The 17043-nt window shown below is 48.5% G+C and overlaps 1 protein-coding gene across 2 annotated transcripts in view; it reads right to left on the bottom strand.

Annotated features, from left to right (window-relative positions):
- Positions 1 to 17043, bottom strand: part of STK32B (serine/threonine kinase 32B) — a 337224-nt gene that overhangs the window by 101963 nt on the left and 218218 nt on the right. For both annotated transcript variants that reach the window (XM_023549727.2, XM_010591361.3), the window contains exon 3: positions 505 to 542. In XM_023549727.2, coding sequence (XP_023405495.1) covers positions 505 to 542 — 38 coding nt within the window. The remainder of the gene's footprint in view (positions 1 to 504; positions 543 to 17043) is intronic.

The following is a 17043-nucleotide window of genomic DNA, read 5'->3' as shown; positions in this document are numbered from 1 at the left end:
AGGCTCAACAGTGGGGGAGCTGGTGTCTGAAACCCAAGGCTTCCAGCCTTACATCCCACACTTGTTCCCACTGTGGCTTTGTCTTCCTCATACCAGGACTTGAATAACGATGTCTTCAGACATAAAACTATCAAATATGTGGGACTCAATTTACCATGGCAGGCTGTTGACCAGGAAATTTACACAGTTGTTCATCTACCAGGGTTGAAGGAAAAATAGTTTTCTACCCATTGCCATCGAGTTGGTTCCAACTCATGGTGACTCCATAGGACAGAAGTAGAACTGGCCCATAGGGTTTCCAATGCTGTAATCTTTATGGAAGCAGACTGCCACATATTTCTCCTGAGGAGTGGCTGGTGGGTTTGAACCGCCAACCTTTTGGTTAGCAGCTGAGCACTTAACCACTGTCAACCCTAAAATCCAACTCACCAGAAGCCCCTCATTTCCCAACGCATCAAGCTTTCCACTGCAATAGTCTCTATAAAACATTCATAGCAGGCTTACCGTACTCATCCAGTAAGATGTTGTCGGGTTTGATGTCTCTGTAAAAGAAAACACAGAAGCCGAGGCTGTGATTCCTGGGGCTGACTGACGGGTACACGGACAAATCCCCGACAACCCCCGGAGAGCTTGTCTCTCCCCCAGCGTGAGGGCCGCAGACAGGGAGAAGAGAATCATTAGGACAACAGCAGTGCGCCTGCGTCCCCTCTTCCTTCTCTTTCCTGGAATTGCAAGTGGATTGCTGTGGATATTATTTCCCGAATATTCTTAGCAATTTCTGGCCTCTCCACTCCAATCAAAATGATCACAATGTTCTCGTTGCTGTTAGGGGCCGTCAAGTAAATTCTGACTTACAGTGAGCGGCCCCGTGTGACAGAGTAGAGCTGCCCCATGGGGTTTTCCAGGCTGTAATCTCTACAGGAGTAGATGGCCAGGTCTTTCTCCCTCAGAGCTGCTGGGTGGGTCCGAACGGCCAACATGTTGGTTAGTAGCCAAGTGCTTAACGATCACACCATCAGAGGTCTTTAACGATTACCACAGTGATCACAAATATAACAACCACAACTGCTCTTTGCACACCTGGTCTGTGCCAGCAGGTATAGGCACTTTCCTGTAATCCGCTCACTAATGACACATGCGGGCTTTATGCCTCCACGTTACATACAGTAATAGACACAAGAACTGAGGCTCAGGGAGGGTGAGTCACTTGTCTGGGTCAGAAGTTGGCAAACTAAGGCCTGTGGGCCAAACCCACTCTCAGTGCGCTTTTGTATGACCGGGTGAATTAAGAATGGCATTTACATTTTTAAAGGGTTATAAAACAAAACAAAACCAGAGGAAAAGAAAACCAAAAACAGAGGACTATATGACAGAGACCGTAGGTGATCTGCAGAATCAAAAATATTTATTCTCTGGCCGGTTATGAATTGAACCATGAACTCCAAAAAGATACGTTGAAGTCGGAACCCCTATACCTGCGAATGCGAACCTGTCTGGAAATAGGGTTCTCTTTTGTTGTATTTGGAGCCCTGGTAGTGCATTGGTTAAGGGCTTGGTTGCTAACTGTCAGGTTGGCAGTTTGAATCCACCAGCTGCTCCTTGGAAACCCCATGGGGCAGCTCTCTGTCCTATAGGGTTGCAGTGAGTCAGAATGGACTCTACGGCAGTAGGTTTGGTTTGATTTTTGTTATGTTAATTAGGTCCTACTGAGTAAGGTGGATCCTAAACCTAATCCCTTCTGAGTGATGTCTTATAAAGAAAGGAAAACAGATACAGAGGGACACACGGGGGCGGGGAGTAAGGTAGACACCAGGTGAGCATCTGTCTACAAACCGAAGAACATCAAGAAACGCCCAGGGCTACAGAAACTGAAGAAGACAAAGACAGACCTTCCCCAGAGCTGACACAGAGAAAGCAGAGTCCTGTGGATGCCCTGAATTCAGGCTTTCAGACTCCTGTCCTGTGGAACTGTGAGACAATACATTTCTCTTCTTTGAAGCCGCCCACTTGTGGTATTTTTGTTAGGGCAGCTACTTTATTAGCACTAGGTAACAAAGACATGGCCTTTTACAGAGAGAGTTTGCTAACCCCTTGGTGTAGGGTCCCACATGCAGTGAACCACATGCAGCAGAGTCTGGCCTGGGAGTATCGAGAATGTCCCGTTCTACATTACTGTCTTAGTCTTCTACTGCTGCTGTAACAAAAAATACCACAAGTGGGGGCCCTTAAAGAACAGACATCTATTTCTCACAGTTCAGGAGGCCACAAGTCTAAATTCAGTACGTGACTCTAGGGGGAGGTCCTTCTTTGCCTATTTCAGCTTCTAGTAGGTATGGTGATCCTTGACGTTCCTGGACTTGTAGGGGGGTCAGCCTTGTGTGTCTGTCTTCTTTTGGCATCTCCCTGTGTGTGTGTCTCTGTGTCTGTTCTGCTCTTATTATAGCTCAGAAGGGATTAGATTTAGGGTATATTGGTTAAGCGCTTGGCTGCTAACCAAAAGGTTGGTAGTTCAAATCTACCAGCTGCTCCTTGGAAACACTATGGGGCAGTTCTACTTCATCCTATAGGGTTGCTGTGAGTCGGAATCAGCTTTATAGCAATGGCTTTGGTTTTGCCTACTCCCATGTGACCTCATTAACATAACAAAAGGAAACCCTATTTCTATACAGGGTCACGTTGACAGGTGCAGGGTTAGGACATCAGCATGCATTTTTGGGGAGGGAGACCCAATTCAGTCCTTAACAATGACCATTAGAGCAAAGGGTTCCCAATGCCATGCAGCACCTTCCTAAAGGCAGGGGCTCTGCTTTCCTCACCTCTGCAGCCCCATCCCTGGCACAGTGCCTGGTACCGGTGGGTGCGGGAAACATTAGTGAGAAGAGGAGAGAAAGACAACCTCCACTGGCCTCTCTAATCCCAATTTCCTTCACATTAACACGGACGTATTTTCTGGACTGCTGTATTAAAACCATCAATTTTAGAAATGCTTGCCCCACTCACTCTATAATAAATGTCAAATCTACTGAGACTAATGATAGCTTTCTTCAAAATAAAAAGTGATGGCATCTGAGTTTTTTAAATATTAATTCAACCTGAAAATGCAGTGTGGTTATTTGCGTAATGCAATGCAATCTGTGGGTTTGGGGTTGAAAAGAAACACTAAATATATATATATTATGTACGTATATATATATATGCTTATAGGGTAGCTATGAGTCAGAATTGACTCGGTGGCAGTGGGTTTGGTTTGGGTTTGGTATATAGATATATAAACATTTTTACCTTCATTGGGACTTTTTAAGTCTATGAATATTTACAAGCAATGAGTAAATGGACCACAATGACAAACCCACAAAACATCAACGGTGAAGAAAGAGCTGATTCATGGAATTTCTTGGGAAGCCCCATGAGGCATATGAACTTGACAAAATTAAGACAAAAGGCAGGAGACCCACAGCCAAATATTTGTGGACCAGTCAGAAAACATTAGATCCCTGTCCGTGACATCCCTTGCCAGAGCTTCTCAAGAAAAGGTGAGAAAAGGCAACATAAAACACTTGTCAAGAATAAAAACACAGGAATACATTCTGAAGCGTCCCTTAAGATATCACCAGGTCAACGGTGGTTCGCCGGTAGAATCCTCGCCTTCCACATAGATACCTGGGTTCAGTTCCCGGCCAGCACCCCTCATGTGCAGCCACCACCCATCTGTCACCAGAGGCTTGGGAGTTACTGTGATGCTGAACAAGTTTCAGTGGAGCTTCCAGCCTAAGACGGACTAAGAAGGAAGGCCTGGCGATCTCGTTCTGAAAATCAGCCAGCAAAAACCCTACGGATCACAACAGAATACTGTCCAGTAGAGTGCCGGAAGGTGAGGCCCCTAGGTTGGCAGGCACTCAGAATACACAGCGGCCACAACGACGGGCTTGAGCACGCTGATAGTTGTGAAGGCGGTGCAGGACGGGGTAACATCTCAGCCTGTTGAACATCAGGTCACCATGAGTCTGAGCCAACTTGATGGCAGCTAACAACAATCACGACTCCAAGCAGGTGGTCGAGAAGGCTTCCCAGGAGAGGGGACATTTAGGTGAGCATCTGAATGACAAGGAAGAGCCAGCCTTCCACAATCCTGGGACCAAGCGATTGTTCTCATTTTGCAGATGAGAAAACCAAGTCAAAGGATATGGGATTTCACCTGTGACACGCTTCTAAATCTGCTGCCATTGAGTCAATTCGGACTCATAGAGACCCTATAGGACAGAGTAGAACTGCCCCATAGGGCTTCCAAGGCTGTAATCTTTATGAAAGCAGACTGGCACATCTTTCTCCCTTGGAGCAGCTGGTAGGTTCACACCACGGACCTTTCAGTTGGCAGATGAGCGCTTTAACTGCTGTGCCACCAGGGGCTCCTTTGACATTCTTCTAGCCAAGGGAATATGGCAAAGGCGACAGAATGTTACCCCCACGATTATGTTACATTACATACGACCCCATCTTACCAGACTGGACTAAGAGACCCTCCCTTGTGGACTGTGAAGTAGTCAGCTGCCATGTGTGAGTCCCTCAGGTTGCATGGAGCTGCAGGTGGCACCGAGGGCCTGAGAGCGCCCTCTGGTTGACAGCCAGCAAGAAAATGAAGACCACAGTCCTGCGATCGCAAGGAGCTGAATTTTGCCAACAATCACAAGAGCTTGGAAGAGCACTTGAGTTCCAGGAAGGAACGCAGCCCTGCTGGTACCTGGATTGCAGCTTTGTGAGACCCTGAGCAGGGGACCCAGTAAGCCACGACCAGACTCCTGAACCAGAGAAGCTGAGAAATAAATGAGCGTCCGTTTAAGTTGCTGAATTTGCGGTCGTTCGTTATGCAGCAACGGATAACTAATACACTAGCTACACGACCTTGGACAAGATACTCTAAAAGCTTTCCTTATCTGGAAAATGCGAATGATAGCATCTACCTCTGTGTGTCTGTCTGGATACAATGAGATGATAAGTGCACACCTCCCTGGAGTTCCTGGGTAGAACAAACAGTCAAGGAGCTCAGCTGACAACCAAAAGACTGGAGGTTCCAGTCCACCTAGAGGCACCTGGAAAGAAAGTCCTGGCCATCTACCTCCAAAAGATCAGCTGTGAAAACCCTATGCCGCACAGTTTACTCTGACACACCGGAGTCGCCACGAGTTGCACAGCTCCCAGTACGTAAGAAGCACTCGGATAAATGGTAGAGATGTCACCATCATTGCTCATTTAAAAGGAGCTGGGGGAACTCAGGGGCAACCTCTTAAGCTTTTAGGAAAGTGAATCGGCTCTCTTTCCTAGGAGCATCACTGGGCGGCCTCCTGCAAAGCTGTAGGAAGGAGACCGAGCATTTGCGTCACTTCGGATTTAATAAGAACAGCATTTTATTGGCAGAGCAGCTTATCGGGGCCCATCGGTTAGCTGGTTTCAGGCCCATTTCCTCCGGTCCTCTTTTTCACGTTGATCCTATCTCCGTTGCAGAGCGTCATCCCGTTGGAAACGGGCTCCTACTGTCAGGAAGGGCGTCAGAAGCATTGTGTGGAGGGAAGGGCGGTGACAGTGTTTTCTGAGGACAGGTGCGTAATTTCAGAGCTGGGCATGATGACACTTTGATGGAAAGTATGCTTGTGAGGCCCGCTCTTGAATTATTCCCCAGCCTCCAAATAAAACAAAGCATAAAATGTCAGCTGGGCTGTTTTAGAAAACAGCACAGAAAGGACTCTGACCCAGGGGGGCCCCTGCTCAGAATGCACAGGACATGGCTGTGTGTGGCCCCCTGCAGGGGGTTTCTTAGTATGCTAAGCTGGTCATCTTATGCAGCCATAAAGTCAAGTAAACACCCAGTGGGATAAGAGGCACGCTGGAGAAATGAAATTTTACTACCAGAGAAAGAAGTATGTTGTCGATAAATACAAGGCGGCATTTGCTGTTAGCTGCCTTTGAGCTGGTCCCCTGTTTGTGGCGATCCCATGCACATTGGAACAAAATGCTGCCTGGCCCTATGCCATCTCCACGATCGGCTGTGGCTCAGACTGAGAACCTATAGGGTTCTCATAGGCTGTTTTGGAAGGAGATTGCCAGGCCTTTCTTCCTAGTCCATCCTAGTCTGGAAGCTCTGCTGAAGCCTGTTTGGCAGCACAGCAGAGCACAAGTCCCCACCGGCAGATGGGTGGTGGCTGCACATGAATAGGGAGAAGTGGAAAAACAAACACTGAGAGGTCCGAGTTCTAATCCTGCATCTGCCCCTCGCTGGCTGTGTCATCGTGGGCACACTGTCCTCTCTGAGCCTCAGCTTCCTCAGCTGTATGTTGAATAATACCAGCATCGCAGTGAGGATCTGAGGGCTCTCGTGAGCACAGTCAGAACAGAGCCAGGTGCGTAGGTCGCACGTTTGTTATTAACGACAGAGGGAGGCAAAGACGTTCCAGTTCTGAGGTTGAACTAACAGAATGGGCACTGGGGAAGGGTGGCTGTGATGGCTGATTGTATGTGGCAACTTGGCTGGGCTGCGGTGTTCAGGCGTTTGGTCGAACTCCACTATAGAGCGGTTGTGAAGTAGTTGTTGTTGTCAGCTGCCTTCACGTCGGTCTCCAACTCACAGCAACTCTGTGTACAATGCAGTCGGACCATTGTGATCCACCGGGTTTTCACTGGCGGATTTCCAGAAGTCGATAGCCAGGGCTTTCTTCCTAGTCTGTCTTAGTCTGGAAGCCCCGCTGAAACCTGTTCAGCAACACAGCAACCCGCAAGCCTCCGCTGACAGACGGGTGGCGGCTTCACGTGAGGGGCACTGGCTGGGAATGAAGTAGTCACGTGTGATGAAATCAGTTATTCTTCAGGAAAGAAGATCACCCTCTGCGATGTGGATGGACTTTATGCAATCACGCGAAGGCCTGAAGAGCAAAAAGGGCGTTTCCCTGGGGTGTGTCCTGCCTCCAGACGATAAACAGGCATCATGCCAGAACTTCCTCTCTCTTCATTCTTCTTGTCCCCTGACCTACAGGTTCTGGGACACGAGACTGCAGGAATCGTCAGCCCATTGTCTGGCCTACAGATTGCGGGCTTGCCAGCCTCTGCAATCACGCCGCCACCCTATTGCGGTGGATGGGTCTTATACAAACTGGGTAACGAGTAGCTCCTTGTAACTGGTCCTCAGTCAATATTCTCCCTCTCCTCTCTCTCCTGCCTCCCTCAGACACAAACCACAGTCCCCAAATGTTAATAGCGGTACAGATAATATCAACAGCAAACATCTAGTGAGTGCTCACTGTGAGCAGGGTACAAATTTAAGGACGTTACTGGGATTTCTTTTTTTTTTACCGTAGCTAGTTACTCTGTATCAGGTACTATGGGAACACTTTCTACACGTCCCCTCACTTAATCCTGACACAGTCCTACAAGGCAGCATCGCTACTCCTATTTTATTGGTGCAGAAAGTACTGTCTGCAGCAGGCCAGTGACATGCCGGGTGGTGACTTGGCAGGGGTCACACATTAGCAGAGACAAGACCCACTCTCAAGTTGCCTGGTGTCTGCGCCCTCTGTCCAGTGAGGGTGGGAATGGGGCCCGAAGGAAAAAGTGAATTAGAGGTCCCCCAATTTTTTTTTTTTTTAATCCTAAACTAGGCAGCAATGATCTGAGGTGCGGGCTCACAATAAATATCTGATCTGATTTGAAATGTCACATGGTTTATATTTCAGGATGTGTTTAATTTATTATAACACCGACATACAAAGCCGCGTTTCTTTTTTAACATGGCCCACATGGCCTCACAAAAAATAAATCTGACCCCATCCCTTCTCTGTATGAATCTCCTCAGTGGCCCTCTGGTACCCACAGCGCTGGAGGCCAGACTCTGGGTTTCCACGTTCCGATAACATCTCAAAAATAACAAGTGGAGACGGAGACGTGGTTGTCAGCTGATGTGGCCGTCAGCTTCGGGAAAGACAACAGCCTTGGAAACGTTACGGGGCACTCTACCTGCCTTGACAACAATGGGTTCTTTTAACCCCTGACAGAGGTACTTGGGTGGCCCAGTGGTTTGCTCTCTGCTGCTAACCAAAAGGTTGGTGGTTAGAACTAGCCCAGTGGCACTGAGGAAGAAAGGCCTGGCTATCTGCTTCTGTTGGATTACAGCCAAGGGAACCCTGGGGAGCACAGTTCTACTCTGTAATGCATTGGGTCGCCAGGAATTGGAATCAACTCCTCGGCAGTGGGATTTTGTTTTTAACCCCTAACATGTGAGTGCAGCTTCATTAAGGGCCCCGGTGGCCTGCTCTGAGTCTGCCGGGAGTCAGTTAGTGTAGCTGCTGCGTTACAGCTGCTGAGTACCCGGGTGCCCTCCGGGCCAGTCGTGTTCAGCGTGATTGGCATGAGGCAGGAGGGGGTGAAACGACTTCCCCACTCTCAGCAGTGAAGGTGCCTGTGAGGGGAGGCAGGCTGCCTTAATCCAGGAGAGATGTGAAGCAAGCAGTCGCTGCAGCTGTGGTCAGCGGGCAAAGGAAATGAGTAAACAGCAGCCCTCACCTCACCCGTCACCTCACACACGGTCGCTCACACCCACTCATGTACACTCGCACCCATTCACACCCACTGACACACACACTCACACAGTCACACTCACACCACTCACACCCTCACGCACACACACACCCTCACACCCACTCACATCCTCACACCCACACCCACTCACGCACACACCCTCACACCCACTCACGCACACACCCTCACACCCACTCACGCACACACCCTCACACCCACTCACATCGTCACACCCACACCCACTCACACACCCTCACACCCACTCATCCTCACACCCACTCACACACACCCTCACACCCACTCATCCTCACACCCACTCACACACACCCTCACACCCACTCACATCCTCACACCCACACACACTCACACACACACCCTCACACCCACTCATCCTCACACCCACTCACACACACCCTCACACCCTGACACCCACACCCACACTCTCACACCCATTCACACCTCATACCCACTCACACACACACCCTCACACCCACTCACATCCTCACACCCACACCCACTCACACACACACCCTCACACCCACTCACACACCCATTCACACCCATGCACACTCACACCCACTCACACACATACACACACCATCACACCCATACGTGCTCACACCCACACCCATTCACACACACTCATACACACTCACACCGTCACACCCACACCCAGTCACACATGCTCACACCCACTCCACGGCAGAGAGCAGGTCCCAGGGGCACCGAGGAGAGAGGGATTTTCTTCCCCGATTTTACTAAGAATGTAGGAGCCCTGGTTAGAAAGCAGAATCTACGTGGAGACATTACAGAGAATCAATATTTTAAGAGCTGCTATTTTGAGGATCCAATCTCCCTATAAGTATCTCATCTGAGGGGGCCTGCTGCCAAAATGTGTAAGCGTCACAGCGTCCTAGGCTGTCAGCACGGCAGAGGCCTTAAACTTGTCTGAAATGAGCTAGCTCGGGGTCTCCTCACCTCACTGGGCCTCAGTTTCCTCATCTGTAAAGTGGGATATCATTGTGTCCTCCTCTTAGGGATGTCGTGAGGATTAAATGCAATAACGTATAGTAAAGAATTAGCTCAGGCTTGGCACCATGGTAAAGGAGCCCTGGTGGCACAGTGGTTAAAGTGCTCCGCTGCTAACCAAAAGTTTGGCGGGTCGAACCAACCAACCACTCTGTGGAAGAAAGGTGTGGCGGTCTGCTTCCGTAAAGATTTACAGCCTTGGAAACCCTAGGAGGCAGTTCTACTCTGTCCCATAGAATTGCTATGAGTTGGAATCGACAGCAATGCATTCGTTTTTTTTTTTTTTTCCTGGTTTTGGCATATAGTGAGGGCTTCATTAATACATCAAAAAATAAAATGTGCTTAATTTAAAAATAAGAAGACCTTGACTCAAAGAAAGGAAAAGCCAAGGCAAGGTCTTACGGAAAGCAGCAGGGCTGAGACCAGGCTGGAAAGCTGGGGTCTTTTACTGCAAGCAGTTAGATGACGCTACAGAGGGCTGCCTGAGGAAGACCCCGGGGACCCTAGGGGCTGGGGTACATTCAGCCACTGTCCCCCTCCATCCTTCTCCCCGAGGTGACAGGGGACTCAGCCAGCAGGGAGAGAAGGAGCAGGGTGCATTCAGGGAAACGAGGAGGATGACCCTGTGGCTGACACTTGTTGTTAGCTGCCTTGCGCCGGCTCTGACTCATGGTGACCTTATGCATCACAGAAGAAAATGTTTTCGGGTTCTGCGTCATCTTCATGATCGTTGCTATGTCTAGTCCATTGTTTTGGCTACTGTGTCAATCCATTTGATGGAGGGTTTCCCTTGTTTCTGCTGACCCTCTACCAACCATGATGTCTTTTTCTAGAGAGCAAGCGAGCAAGTGAGCAAGTCGAAGTCTTGTCGTCCCCACTTCTAAGGAGGGTTCTGGTTGTACTTCTTCTAAAACTTGTCTAGTTGTTCTTTTGGAAGTCCACGGAATATTCGACATTCTTTGCTAACACCATAGTTTGAACGCATCAGTTCTTCTTCTGTCTTCCTTCTTCATTACCCATACGAGGTGATTAGCATGCCTGTATATGAGACGATTAAGAAGACCAGGGCTTGGGTCAGATGCACTTCAGAACTCGAAGTGACATTTTGCTTTTTAAAACTTTAAAGAAGTCTTTTGCAACAGATTTTCCCAACGCAATGTGTCATTTGATTTCTTGACTTCTGCTTCCATGGACGTTCATTCTTGACTCAAGTAGAATGAAGTAACTGACAACTTCACCTTCAGGCTGACACTTGTTAGGTGTCCTTCCCAGGACTTGACATGTACTAACTCATTTGATTCTTGCAACAGTCGTCTGAGGCAGTTCTACTGTTACTCCCGTTTTACAGATAAGGAAATTTATGCCCAGAGACTTTGGGTGAGTTGCCCAAATCACCCATGAGTAAGTGATGAAGGCAGGATTCAAACGCAGGCTCCTGCTGCCAGACCTGTGCCCACGACCATATTAACAAGGTCCCAGAGGCTGTGAGGTGAGAGTGAGACAGTGGCAGGCAGAGGCCGAGCAGCTTTCAGGAATAGAGTCGCGTTAAAAGTAATCCAGGTCCTACTTCCTCCAATCCGCAGCTCTGGGCAGGCCAGGCCAGAGGTAAACAGAGACCCAAATGCGATCATGTCAAGAAGGTCCCAGTGGTGGGAAGTGCACAGGGGACAAAGGGCCCAACCTTCTCATTGACCACACTTTGTGCGCCACACTGAACCATACGCTGCACGTATATATCTCCTTTAATCTGTTGTTGTTGTCTTTGGGTGCTGTCGAGTCTGTTGCAACTCATACAGACATTACATACCACAGAGCGAAACACTGCCGGGTCTCAAGCCATCTTCACAATCATTGCTATTTAATCTACCAGCCCCCAAAGATGTAGATTGTTTTGTGCCCATATTACAGATGAGAAGGTGGCCATTCTCTGTGGTCACACGTGGCCAAGGACACCATCAGCAACAGCTCCATCCGACAACACCAGAGAGACCTGGGTTCAAAGCCAGACTCTGCCACTTATTAGCAATGTGCCCTGGGGGCTGAAACTCTATAAGCCTTAGGTTCCTTATCTGTCAAATGGGGACAACAGTTCCTTCCTTGAGGAGCTGCTGTGAAGGTTCAGTGAGATAAGGACCTAAGGTAAATGGATAGTTCCTGGCAATGGAGTCTTGGGAGATCGCCTATTCTTTCCATTCATTTAATGGTATATTCAGAGTTCACTGTGGCCCAGGCACTGCTCTCTGCTGGGATGGAGTATATAAAACTCAGGCAAGTTCTTACCCTTGGGCAGTGTGTATTCAAGTGGGAAGAGACAAGAACGAAAAGAAAACAAATCATAACCACAGTCAGCTTACATGCTGTAATTGCTATGTAAGATGGATCCTGGGTGATGGGACAAAGAACGGGGTGGGGTGGGAAGGGGCTGCCCAAGGTGATGATGATGATGATGACGGTGATGATAATGATGAGCTGTGGCACCATGAGCAGGTTTCTTAACTTCTCTGAGCCTCCGTTTCTTCAGCACCACACGAAGACACTAAGGTCTACCTTGCAGTGGTTATAAGGATCCAGTGATTAGAGGAAACAGCAGGGTAAGCAACATAATTTGAGGGGCCCAGTGCAAAATGAACATGTGGAAACCCGTGTTCAAACCTTGGGAAGAATTTGAAGACGACAACAGCAGAGCATTAAACCAAGCACATGGCCCCTCTCAGTGTGGGACCCTGTGTGACCCCCAGCCATGTAGTAAATGTTCAATCAATCCTGGTCCTGTGACGGGGGGTGTAATGGATTGAATTATGTCTCCCAAAAGATAAGGGGAAGTCCTAACCCTTGTACCTGTGAACGTGACCTTGTCTGGGGAAATAGGCTTTTTGTTGCAGATGTGATTAGTTAATGAGGGTCGCTATGAGTCGCAATCGACTCGACAGCAATGGGTTTGGTTTTTGGTTTTGGACTGGAGTAGACTAGGACCAGATGCTGTTGAGTCGACTCCAACTCATGGCGCCTCCATGTGTGTCAGAGTAGAACTGTGCTCCACAAGGCTTTCAATGCCTGATTTTTTTTAAATAATTTTTATTGTGCTTTAAGTGAAAGTTTACGAATCAAGTCAGTTGCTCACACACACTCCCAATTACTCTCCCGCTAATGAGATAGCCCACTCTCTCCCTCCACTCTCTCTTTTTCTGTCCATTTCACCAGCTTCTAACCCCCTCCACCCTTTCATCTCCCCTCCATGCAGGAGATGCCAACATAGTCTCAAGTGTCCACCTGATCCAAGAAGCTCACTCCTCACCAGCATCCGTCTCCAACCCATTGTCCAGTCCAATCCATGTCTGAAGAGTTGGCTTCAGGAATGGTTCCTGTCCTGGGCCAACAGAAGGTCTGGGGGCCATGTCCACCGGGGTCCTTCTAGTCTCATTCAGACCACTGTCTGGTCTTATGAGAATTTGGGGTCGGCATCCCACTGCTCTCCTGCTCCCTCAGGGGTTCTCTGTTGTGTTCCCTGTCAGGGCAGTCATCGGTTGTAGCCGGGCACCATCTAGTTTTTCTGGTCTCAGGATGATGTAGTCTCTGGTTCATGTGGCCCTTTCTGTCTCTTGGGCTCATAATCACCTTGTATCCTTGGTGTTCTTCATTCTGCTTTGATCCAGGTGGGTTGAGACCAATTGATGCATCTTAGATGGCTGCTTGCTAGCGTTTAAGACCCCAGACGCCACTCTTCAAAGTGGGATGTAGAATGTTTTCTTAATAGATTTTATTATGCCATTTGACTTAGAAGTCCCCTGAAACCATGGTCCCCAGACCCCTGCCCCTGCTACGCTGGCCTTCAAAGCATTCAGCTTATTCAGGAAACTTCTTTGCTTTTGGTTTAGTCCAGTTGTGCTGACCTCCCCCGTATTATGTGCTGTCTTTCCCTTCACCTAAAGTAGTTCTTATCTACTATCAAATTAGTGAGTGCCCCTCTCCCATCCTCCCTCTCTCCCCCCCCTTCTCGTAACCACAAAAGAATGTTTTCTTCTCAGTTTAAACTATTTCTCAAGTTCTTATAACAGTGGTCTTACACGATATTTGTCCTTTTGCAACTGACTAATTTCACTCAGCATAATGGCTTCCAGGTTCCTCCACGTTATGAAATGTTTCACAGATTCCTCACTGTTCTTTATTGATGCGTAGTATTCCACTGTGTGAATATACCATAATTTATTCATCCATTTATCTGTTGATGGGCACCTTGGTTGCTGCCATCTTTTTGCTATTGTAAACAGTGCTGCAATAAACATGGGTGTGCATATATCTGTTTGTGTAAATGCTCTTATTTCTCTAGGATATATTCCAAGGAGTGGGATTGCTGGGTCGTATGGTAGTTCTATTTCTAGCTTTTTAAGGAAGCGCCAAATTGATTTCCAAAGTGGTTGTACAATTTGACATTCCCACCAGCAGTGTATAAGTGTTCCAATCTCTCCAACATTTATTATTTTGTGTTTTTTGGATTAATGCCAGCCTTGTTGGAGTGAGATGAAATCTCATTGTAGTCTTGATTTGCATTTCTCTAATGGCTAATGATCATGAACATTTCCTCATATATATGTTATCAATGCCTGATTTTTAGAAGGCAGTTCGCTAGGCCTTTCTGCCAAGGTGCCTCTGGGTGGACTTGAACCTCCAATGTTATGGTTAGCAGCTGAAAGCTTTATCCTTAACTGTTTGCATATCCAGGGACTCCATACCAGAGTAGGGTGGGTTCTAATCCCTTCTGAGTGGTGCCTTATTAAAGGGGAGAACAGATACAGGGTCACACACAAGGCGAAGAGGCCATGTGAAGATTCATTTACAAGCTAAGGAATGCCCAGGGCCACCAGCAGCTGGAAGGCAAGGAAGACTCTTCCCCTAGATCCGACACAGGGCCTAGCTCTGCTGGCATTCTGAATTTGAACTCCCAGCCCCCAGAACTGTGAGGCAAAAAATTTCTGTTCTTTAAAGCCACCCACTTTGTGGTATTTTTTCGCAGCAGCCCTAAGACATGAAGACAGGGGTGTCACTCTCCCTGCTTCATACACGAAAACAGGCCCAGGGAGAAGTCACTTACTTGCTCAAGGTGACCTTGGTCAGTGAACGGCAGGGACACGATTCTCACCCAAGAATAATAATCTGTTCCCAAAGTTAGACAAAAACCAAACCAAACCTGCTGCCACCGAGTCGATTCCGACTCGTAGTGACCCTAGAGGACAGAGTAGAAATGCCCCATAGGGTTTCCAGGCAGCAGCTGGTAGATTTGAACTGCTTACCTTTTTGGTTAACAGCCAAGCTTTTCAGGGCTCTGGAAAATCAGACATTAGTAAAATTCCATGATGTTTTCAGAGCAATGGTGTTTTATTTCAGCTCATGGTATAATTTAAGTGCAGAAATCTGGCCTTTTGTGTTTTCCTGGGTACCGATGGAGAGGTTTGGGAAGGGCTGAGTGGAGCCCTGGTGGCGTGGTGGTTAAACGCTCAGTTGCTAACTGAAAATTCGGCCGGTCTAATCCACCAGCCGCTCTGTGGGAGAAAGATGTAGCAGCCTGCTTCTGTAAAGATTACAGCCTTAGAAACCCTTGGGGGCAGTTCTGCTCTGTCCTATAGGGTTGCTATGAGTGGGAATCAACTGTTGATGGCAATGGTTTTTTTTTTTTTTTTTTTTGAGTGGGAAGCCAGGGCTTGGATGAGATTTTTTGTAGCGTGATGGCCACAGGGCTGGGGGTTACTTGGACACACCCCATCTGGTTTCATTTCCTTTTCTATCTGATAAGTGAAGAGATAATGCAATAGCCTGTGCTCGGCTGCAGGATGGGTCTGGTGAGGGGCCTGCTTCCCAGAATAATAAACAGATTCAAATTGCCCAGGAGAAGTGAGCAGGGCTCGCAGACACCCTGTTTATATGAACGTGATGCTGTGATTCAGGCCAAGTACTCAGAGGGAGGACCGCTTTTTTTTATGTCCTGTCTTGCAGGATCTGGCTATAATCCTGGCAGTGATAATGCCACCAGCCCCTGGAGCATGCTCTGAACTGTCCACAGCTGCCGGGGTCATCTCTGCAACGATCCTAAGGTTTCATTAGCCACCCAAGGAGGAGGATAACGTTTGCCTCCCTTCTTGGAGGAAGTGAACTTGGGCAGCTGGCTTTATGGGCTGTGCTCAAGGCTCCAAGGAGGCACTGGAGAGGCCCCCTCCTGGTGTTCTGCTGGGATTGTGTGAAGAGAAGAGAGCCATTTGGTCCTCAGGGTTTGGGAGGATGGCTGCCGTCTCTGGACAGAGCTGTGGGGAACGTAAGGAGCCTAGGGAAGAGCCGGGTCCTCTGAGGTCAGGGAAGATGATAAGGACATCGGAGAGTATGGAAGGAGGAATGGGCGCACAGGGGCCCTGGTGAAAGGTCTGCGAAGAAAGGGAAGAGGGGGCTGTTGGGGGCAGCATCGAGGCGAAGGCCACAGGCTTTGGAAACCTGCATTGGAACTCAAAACCAGCAAAACCAAACCTGCTGCTGTTCAGTTGATCCCAACTCCTAGAGACTCTATAGGACAGAGTAGAGCTGCCCCATAGGGCTTCTGAGGCAGTCATCTTTACAGAAGCTGCCACGTCTTTCTCCCACGGAGTGGCTGGTGGATTCCAACTGATTCTCGGTTAGCAGCTGAGTGTTTAACCACTGCCAATTATCTCAGAAGGCACATAGTAGGTGCTCAATAAAAGGTTACTATCAACCCTGGTTGGTGAGCCCTCATAGTGCAGTGGTTAAAAGCTAAGGCTGCTAACCAAAAGGACAGCAGTTCAAAACCACCAGCCACTCTTTGGCAACCCTATGGGGCAGTTCTACTCTGTCCTATAGGGTCACTAGGAGTTGGAATCAACTGGACAGCAACAGGTTTATCAACCCTAGAGGCACAGTGGCTAAAGTGCTCAGCTGCTAACCAACAGGGCTGCTGTTTGAACCCACCAGCCGTGCTGCAGGAGAAAGACGTGGCAGTCTACTATAAAGATTTACAGACTTGGAAACCCTATGAGGAGGCTCTACTCTGTCCTCTAGGGTTGCTATGAGTTAGAATGTACTTGATGGTAGTGGGTTGGGTTTTGGTTTGGATCCACCTCACTGTGATCACCAGCCAGCAAATGTAGGGAAGACAGAGCCTGGTGCAGGGCTAAATTCTGGGGTCTCTCCCCTTCTCCCTGATCTTGGCACTGACCCTGGACTGTCCTTGAGAACTCATTGTCAGCCTGGCCAGGGCCTGCCCAACGGCTTACTTAGCTACACAGAGCTTGTCCACCAGCTATCTCCTTGAACGTCACAATGGCAAGACAGAATTATCACCCCATTATACAGATGAAACCGCTGATGCTCAGAGAAGGGCAGCAAGGTGCCCAAGGTCACAAGCCAGTGGGACTGTGAGTCAGGAATGAAGTCTGTGGCTGCTGGACCAGGGCCCAT

This window comes from Loxodonta africana, chromosome 5 (assembly GCF_030014295.1).
Source record: "Loxodonta africana isolate mLoxAfr1 chromosome 5, mLoxAfr1.hap2, whole genome shotgun sequence".
In the NCBI taxonomy this organism is placed as follows: domain Eukaryota; kingdom Metazoa; phylum Chordata; class Mammalia; order Proboscidea; family Elephantidae; genus Loxodonta; species Loxodonta africana.
This window is presented reverse-complemented; position numbering and strand designations above follow the sequence as displayed.